At 38.4% G+C, this 9,172-nt stretch overlaps 1 protein-coding gene across 1 annotated transcript; it reads left to right on the forward strand.

Annotated features, from left to right (window-relative positions):
- Positions 1-5,864: 5,864 nt before the first annotated feature.
- Positions 5,865-7,259, forward strand: LOC112524838. Its single transcript, XM_025134786.1, has 2 exons — positions 5,865-6,837; positions 6,964-7,259. Exons 1-2 carry the CDS (start codon positions 5,865-5,867, stop codon positions 7,257-7,259), a joined length of 1,269 nt encoding a protein of 422 aa, XP_024990554.1.
- Positions 7,260-9,172: the final 1,913 nt, after the last annotated feature.

The following is a 9,172-nucleotide window of genomic DNA, read 5'->3' on the forward strand; positions in this document are numbered from 1 at the left end:
CTTTAAGTATGTACCAAGACACCAACTTACAAAGAACCAATAACTACTAAGTGTTGCTAAGGTAGAGGAACAAATCAGTGGGTCATCACCAAATCATTAGGTGACCCAACAGATACCTTTATCTGATTGCTCAATCTGAATACCTAGAAAGTAATTCAGTTCTCCCATCATGCTCATCTGATATTATTTCTTCATGCGTTCAACGAACCGAGAACACAAAGAGGGATTAATGGAACCAAATATTATATCATCAACATATATTTGGACTAGAATGACATGACCCTTAATTTTCCTACAAAATAGGGTTTGGTCAATCTTTCCATGAGCAAATTTCTCAGAGAGGATAAATAAAGAAAGGGTATCATACCAGGCATGAGGGGCCTGTTTTAATCCGTAAAGAGCTTTATCCAATCTGTAGATATGATTTGGATACGTGGGGTCAAGAAACCCTAGAGGTTGTTCAACATAAACCTCCTCTTGAAGTTTTTCATTTAGGAAAGCACTCTTTACATCCATTTTAAACACTTTAAAGTCTCTATGGGCAGCAAAGGCTAGAAAAAGTCGAATAGCTTCGAGTCTAGCCACTGGTGCGAAGGTTTTGTCATAGTCGATTCCATCTTCTTGTCTGTAACCCCGAGCAACAAGACGAGCCTTGTTGCAAGTCATAACTCCTTGTTTGTCTAACTTATTGTGATAAACCCACTTGGTGCCTATCATAGTTTTGCCAGATGGACGTGGGACAAGGTAACAAACATGGTTTCTATCAAATTCAATAAGTTCCTCTTGCATGGAAATGACCCAACTAGGGTTGGAGATAGCCTCATTGATTTTCTTGGGTTCAAGTAAAGAGAGAAAGTTGACAAATAGACATATATTACCTAGACCTTGACGTGTCTGAATACCTGCACTTGGATCATCAAGAATTGATGTATTGGATGGTCTTTAGTCCATCGCTGAGTTGGTAGATGATTATCATATGAGGTTGGAAACTTAGATATAGAAGATGAGGCTTCAGCAACAGATTATTCAACAATAGGTTGGATTGCTAAAGAGCCTTAGTGAGTGATTCAGCAAATGATAGAGGTTCAGAAGCTGAAGGATTTTCAGCGACTGAAGGATCAGTTTTTGAAGTAGAAGGGGGTAAGTGACTAATGGGCACTGCAACAATCCTTGAAGAAGATTCACCTTGTTTATTAGTCACATATGGAATGATAAATGGATCGTCCTCAGCTTCTGGAGGGTCAACACTGAGTTGATTGTAGAAGGAAGCTGCAGATTGTCCATAGTGAGATATCATCCAATTTTCTAACTCTTCATCATCATCAGAGATGGGTTTAGAGTTAGATGATTGAGATTCATCAAAGGTAACATGGATGGTTTCTTCTATAGTTTGTGGCCGTTTGTTGAATACTCTAAAGGCTTTGGATACTGAAGAATATTGAAGAAAGATTCATTCATCAACTTTAGGATCGAACTTTTCAAGTTGGTCTCTATTGTTAAGAATGTAACAAATGAAACCAAATATGTGAAGAAAGCTGAAAAAGGGATTTTTACTATGGAAGAGTTCATAAGTTGTCTTCTTGAATCTTTTGACGATCAGTGACCGATTCTAAGTAAAACAAGCAGTGGTGACAGCTTCATCCCAGAATTGAGTAGGGAAATGAGATTCGCTGAGCATAGATCGAGCAACCTCAATGATTGTTCGATTTCTTTTTTCAGCTACCCCGTTTTGTTGTGGAGCTCTCACAGATGAAAAGTTATGTGAGATTCCCTTGTTCTCAAAGAATTTATCAATAGTACATTTTTGAACTCAGTACTATGATCACTCTTTATAGATCGTACTTTGATGTTGTTTAGTACTTCTATGCGTTTGATGAACGAAATGATTTCTTCAGGTACATCACTATTAGATATGAGAAAGAAGACTCAAGTGTACGTGGAATACTCATTAACAATGACAAGTGTATATTTTTTTCCAGCTATAGATTGCACATTGACTGGACCAAAGAGATCCATGTGCAGTATCTGAAGAGGTGAAGTCACTGAAAAGACTAGCTTAGATTTGAAGCTATCCTTTGTTTACTTTCCCTTTTCACACACTGAGCAAAGAGATTTTTTTGCAAAGGAGTGTTGAGGAAGGCCATTGACAAGATCTTTTCGAGACAGCTCATTCAACGTCTTGAAGTTGAGATGAGAAAGTTGTTTGTGCTATAGCCAGTTGATGTCTGAAGAGGCTTTAGAGAGAAAACAATTGTTCTCAGTTAGAGGAGAATCCATGTTGATGATATACACGTTTTCTAGATGAGATCCTGTAAGAGCAACCTTCTCATCTTTATCAAGGACATAACATGAATTCTTAGAAAATTTCACTGTGAAATCTTTATCACACAGCTGACTGATGCTAAGGAGATTGTCCTTCAGTCCTTTAATGTATGCAACACGTTTGAATGTAGTTACACCATTGGTTAATATACCAAAACCTTTGGTATATCCTTTTTCGTTTCCTCCAAAGGTTACATAAGGACCTCTTTCATCTTGATATTCAGTGAGTAGGGATTTGTCTTCAGTCATGTGTCTTGAGCATCCACTATCAAGATACCAAATACCTTTGACTTCCCACACAAGAAAACAGATTAAGATTGCTTTGGTACCCATTTTTCTATGGGTCTAGCAGAGTTAGAGGCAACATTTACTAACATTGAAGACTCAGGGTCAGCAGGTGTCTTCACTGAGCCTGAAGAAGAGGCATCAGTGGGCTTCTTCACCTTAGTTATTTTCACAACTTTGGTGGTAGATTTCACCTTGGTTACTTTCTTTACCTTAACTGACGGACCAACTTTGGTAGTTGAAGGACACTTACTAGCAATATGTGTAGTTTCACCATAGTGTCTACACTTCCTATAGCTGATGCCAACTTTAGGGCCAGAAAGGTCCAAAGGAAGGGAAGAGGGACGAGCTCCAAGGATTCCCTTCTCATTTGTTCTAGCAGGAACAATTGAGGGTTTGGATACCTCGGGTGAAACATTCACTTTAATCTTTGGCTTAGGTTTATGAGGATTCAGATATCTTGTTCCAAGAAGAAGAAGGTGCACAAGCTGAAGGTTTAGATCTGGGTCTTTTTGACTTGTTGGCCTTCTTAGGAAGAGGAGCGATAACAATGGATTTACCTTTGTCTTTGCATCCTGAACTCAAAAGAGTCCTTCAAGCTGGCTCTTAGTAAAAGAATACTGAGAGGAAGAAGTGTCGGGAATGGAAGATATGAAGGTGCCAAATTTTAGCATGGACCTGTCAGTGACACTATCTTCCTGATCATAGGAGAAACCTAGACCAATCTTTATCTTGGCAGGGATCTGAGAGTTAATGATCTTAGAGACCTTAATGGAGGCTTTACACCACCCTTTAGTGGTAGCTTTCTCAACCTTGAGTTCAATAATAGCTTGCTCACGCTCAGCTATAGCCTGTTCACGTTCGATGCTAATGGTTTGGTTTACAATGACCTTATCTTTAAGATTTTCCTCAATATTAGTCAGCTCTTTGATCTTAGAATGATATTTTTCTAATTGTTCTTGAATATCAAGATTAATTATTTCTACTTTGCATTTGGCATTGAGGGAATTGTAAAGGTCAATCGTCAGCATATCTAGCGCTGATAGGCTATCAGTGACAAAAGAAGAGGATTCATTTAGGGAACACACATGAGTAAATGTAGATGATGAGGGATCACTGGAGGATGATGTTTAATATGGTTCATCTTTGACATCCTTGGCCATTAGGCAGAGGTAGACCATATCTTTCTCATCCGAGGATGATTCTTCAGTAGATTTAGCCTAGTCATGTTCTTCAGCGATAAGACCCTTACCTTTACGTTGAGAACTCTTCATCTTCTTGTACTTCTCCTTCAGCTTTTGATATTTGTCATCTCTGGACCTGAAGAAGGATGGGGTTTTAGAAAATGGCATCGTAGTCTTCTTAGACCTGCATTCACTCGCAAATGTCCTTTGCGTTGACAATTGTAGTAGATCACTGTAGCCTTGTCAATATGATTTGACTTTGGCTTGTCCGAGATGGTCAGCGAAGGAGATCTGTGGAAATTGCTTTTTATGGAAAACCTTCTAAAGGATTTGGTTAGAAGGTCCAGTGACTCATCAAACTCTGAAATATCAGGATTTGACAACTCCTCAGAGTTAGTAGGATCTAACTCTGTTAAAGAAATAGAAGAAATAGGAGGGTTAGAAGAATTAATGGGGTCAGCTGAAGAGCCCTCAAAGATCAAAGCTAACGGAGAGCTTTTCATTTCTCTTGAATCTTTAAGAAGATTCTTCTTCAGCTGATGGGACTGCTCATGATTGAGTAGTATCCCATAAAGAGAGCTAAGAGAGAGAGATAGAGAGGACATGTCCTTGGACATCTTGAGACACATTGTATATTGATCCCATGATTGTGGCAAGCATTCAAGAAACTTGATCAGAGTCTCCGAGTTGGAATATTCTCTTCCAACTGTCCTTAAATCAATAGGAAGACAATTAAAACATTGATGTACTTCATACAACGATTAATTCTTTCCACAAAAAAAGCTTTCATATTGTCTTACTAAGTTAATCTTCCTCGATTCTTGTACTTCAGTAGTACCTTCATATTGAACAGAGAGTGTCCCACATGGATTTTGAGGTTTTGAGTTTCATCACGGAGTGATATACCTCGTCAGGAAGAGACATGGCTATTATAGACCTCACACGAGTGTCTAAAGCCATCTTCTTCTTGTCTTCATCACTCCACTGAAGAGGGAGCTTTGGAATCTACCGTTCAGGAATCGCGGTAGTCGTGGCAGTTGTAGGAACTGCTGGAGATATAACATATGGAACATAGGGTCCATTTTCTATATAGTATGGAATCTCAGGATCCACACATTCCAAGAAGAGAGACATCTAATTCTTCTAGAGACTGAAGGTGTCTCTTATGAAATGGGAGTTTTGGCAAGAGAGACATTGTCGTGAAAGTGAGTGCTAGTGTTTTGTAAAGACATTTGTAAAGGAACAAATTATCTAGAGAAGAGAAGATAATAAAAAGCCAATAAAACAACAAAATAACAAAACAACACAGAAAGAAAACGTTGCTCTGATACCACTTGTTGATCCCAGCTGGATCTACAAGAGTTTATAGATAACAGTTTGTAGAAGGAGGGATGAATAAGAACACATAAACTTTCATTTTTAAAATTATATATTGATAAAGAAGGATCAATAAATTTTTTACAGATTGTTTGCGGAAGAGATAAGGTAAAGAAAACCTATCTAAATAATCTAGAGGTATACATAAATACACTTAGCAAATAGAAAAGATTTGCTGTAAGAAATTAAGACTTGGAAATGTGTTCTTCACTTGCTTGAAGTGGTTCTTTCTCTTTAGAGAGAGTAGATACAAAGTGGTATCTTCTTAGGTATGCTTCTTAGAATAAGAAAGACAAATTCTAATTGCTTACACCCACTTATTTATACCCACTGCATTAAATGCAATTTAGAAGGTACACAATACATGTCAAGCTTTTGGAGGAAAGCTTTTCCTTTGATATAATGAATAGTCCTTTTGTCTATTCATAAGCAGACATCTTTTCATAGAGTTGGTGAGCACTAGAGTCAACTAATTGGCTCCGTACAGTACTATGCTCTAGAAAAGGTATGGGTTTGTCCTTAGTGTGTGGAAGGACAAGACAAAAATAAACGTGCATGGTAAGCATCATTCTAATTGCTTCTGGCCAAGGAGTGCAGTGAGCTGTTACATCACCTATTCCAGCTGTCCTCTCAGTGCAGTGTGTCTGTTGTGGAGGGAAACACTCTTATGAACTGTGTCCACATAATGCTGAATCTATGAGTTATGTTCATAACAGATCGAATCCCTACACTAACACATACAATGCCAGTTGGAGACAGCACCCAAATTTTTCATGGAATAGTCCAAGTTTGAATCCTCCAGTCCATAAGCAACATGGAAACCCTAATTTTCAACAACAACATGCAAGCAGTTCTAATTCTCAAAATCACCATCATCAGAATTTTCAAAGTAATCAACCACCTTTTCAGACCAAACCACCTCCACAATCTGAATCATCATCTTCCTTGGAGGCTATGATAAAAGGACTGGTGGCTCAGTCCCAAGCACAGCAGCAAACGATGATTCAAAATCAATCGTTGTTCAATCAACAAAGTGCTACCATTAGAAACCTGAAAACGCAAGTTAGCCAACTTGCTCTTAATCAGAATAGTAGAACCCTTGGTACTTTGCCTAGTAACACGGAAGTCCCGAGAGATCTAGGAAAAGAACATGTGAAAGTAGTGACTCTTAGGAGTGGTAAGGAATTAATAGAGACCATACCAAAAGAAAGTGAACAGCTTGTGTCTAAACCTGAGACTATACCCATGGTCCCTGTTACTGAAAGTCCACCAAAACCTTTGAATGACCAACCTCCTAAGACCACCACTATTGTTCCTCCTGAGTCGAACTATCCTTTGTTATTCCCAGAAGAAGTTGCTAGGAAAAAGCCAATTGAGGATGAGGTTATAACAGGTCCAAAAACCAAAGTTGTAATCCCATATGAACCTCAAGAAAGTAAGACCAAGACTCTAGGTACTCTGGACCCATCTTGCTCAACACAACCTAACAAAGCTATCATAAAGCCAATTCCTCTTTATGTTCCTTTTCCCCAAAGGTTAAGGAATCAAAAGGAAGAACTGCAATTCAAGAAGTTTTTGGAAGTGTTTAAAGCATTGTATATCAACATACCTCTTGTTGAAGCAATAGAGCAAATGCCCAGTTATGCCAAGTTCCTTAAAGATATTCTGAGTTAGAAGAAGAAGTTGACCGAATATGAGACCATAGCTCTTACCTAGGGATGTAGTGCGCTTCTAACCAACAAAATACCCCCTAAGCTTAAAGACCCAAGGAGTTTCACTATTCTTTGTTCTATAGGTGGAAAGGAGATTGGTAAAGCTTTGTGTGATTTAGGAGCTAGTATCAACCTTATGTCCTTGTCTGTTTTCAACACCCTAGGCATAGGAGAAGCTAGACCCACCATTGTCACCTTGCAATTGGCCAATAGAAGCATAGCTTATCCAAAAGGTAAGATTGAGGATGTCTTAGTTCAGGTTGACAAATTCATCTTTCCGGCTGACTTCGTCATCCTCGATTTTGAGGCTGATAAGGATATTCCCATAATCTTAGGAAGACCTTTCTTAGCCACTGGTGGAACTTTGATTGATGTCTAAAAGGGAGAGCTAACCATGAGACCCCAAGACCAGAAAGTCACATTCAATGTCTTTAATTCCTTAAAGTTCCCTGATTACTTAGAGGAATGCTCAGGAATTACTGAGATTGAGATAATGTGTTATGAGGAAGGAGTTAGGAAGGCCTGTAAGCTAGAGGAGGAGGATAATGTTGAGATAGGTGATGATACTGTTGAGGATTTAGAAGGTGATGTCCCATCTGATGCTGCAGCATTTGAGTTGTTGGACAATAGTGAGCTTAAGAATTTTACCCCATCTAGAATTTAACCACCTGATTTGGAGTTAAAGCAACTCCCATCTCACTTGAAGTATGCATTTCTAGGAGAGGAAAGTAAATTACCTGTCATCATATCATCTACCCTATATTTACATCAAGAAAAGAAGTTTGTAAATATGTTGAAGTTGCACACCAAAGCTATAGGATGGACCATTGCTGACCTTAAGGGGATTAGTCCTTCTATATGTCAACATAAGATCATCCTAGATGAAAAGAACTTCAAATCTATAGAGCCTCAAAGGAGATTGAACCCGGTCATGAAAGAAGTAGTGAAGAAGGAAATTTTGAAATGGCTAGACGCCGGAATAATTTTTCCAATAGCCGGTAGTTCCTGGGTTAGTCCAATCCAATGTGTCCCAAAGAAGGGAGGGTTTACTGTTGTCTCCAATGACAAGAATGAATTCATCCCCACAAAAATAGTATCTGGTTGGAGGATAGGTATGGACTACCGTAGGCTAAACAAAGCCACTCAAAAGGACCATTTTCCCTTACCTTTTATTGATTAGATGTTGGACAGGTTGGCTGGAAAAGAGTATTACTGCTTTTTGGATGGATACTCCAGATATAACCAAATAGCCATATCACCCGAGGACCAAGAAAAGACCACTTTCACATGTCCCTATGGTACTTTTGCCTTTAAGAGAATGCCATTTGGACTTTGCAATGCTCCTGCAACTTTTCGGAGATGCATGATGTCCATATTCTCTAACATGCTTGAAAAATCCATAGAAATCTTTATGGATGATTTTTTCAGTTTATGGCTCATCTTTTGATAATTGTTTGGAAAATTTAAAAAGGAGTCTGTTAGCTCTCATTTCCTTAAATGTAAAAGTATAGAAAAAGTAAACTACGAGTATTGACAGAAGATGATCTGTCATAGAAGACTACAGAGGACCAACAGCAGAAGATGCTCAAGCGTTCAAGTCTCAAGTGACAGAACCTCTGTCTTGTCTCACAGAGGTTCTGTAAACTGGTCCTCTGCATAGACATTTCTACAAGTCAAAGACGACAAAACCTCTGTCATGTCTCATAGAGGTTCTGCAGAATGTCTTCTGTATAGATCTTCTTTAGCTGTTTTACTTAGGTTTATTAGCTGCTCTTGTTTATCACGTGTTCTTGTCTGTAATTTGTTTTGATCGAACGACTTAGATTAATTTACTTTTAGGTCGTRTCAGGAAACRGTTACTTGCTTGTATAAATAGCAGCGTAGGCCCTTGTATTTCAGTGTGCTTCAGTATTGTAATTGTTAACATTTTCATTGAATTGAAATTCATTTTGAAGCTCTCTCTTGTGTTCATCAATCGTCTTCATCATGTTCTTATTGATTTCTACTGTGCTTGATTCTTATCACTTCCGCTGCATTAACACTGTCAAACAGATCATCCAAGTAAGTAATCTATACCAAGAAACTGAGTTAATCGATCCTACAGTTGGTATCAGAGCAGGAATCAAATTTTAATTTGATATTTTCTGTTCTTGGTATTCACCCTCATTCGCTCAAGAACACAGTCGTCTTCTTCACCAGGTTACCCTGTTTTCACTGTTTTATCATTTTTCTTCACTTTTCTTTTGGTTCTTCATCCTTCAATGGCAAATATAGCCAATACATCCTTTATGA

Source organism: Cynara cardunculus, assembly GCF_001531365.2.
Source record: "Cynara cardunculus var. scolymus isolate 2C chromosome LG 13, CcrdV1, whole genome shotgun sequence".
Lineage (NCBI taxonomy): Eukaryota > Viridiplantae > Streptophyta > Magnoliopsida > Asterales > Asteraceae > Cynara > Cynara cardunculus.

Excerpts from the sequence above, each read along its gene's own strand:
- LOC112524838 (XM_025134786.1), top strand. The coding sequence starts at position 5,865 with ATGAGTTATGTTCATAACAGATCGAATCCCTACACTAACACATACAAT. Across the intron at positions 6,838-6,963 it reads GTTCCTTAAAGATATTCTGA|GTGGAAAGGAGATTGGTAAA; the intron begins GTTAGAAGAAGA and ends TTTGTTCTATAG.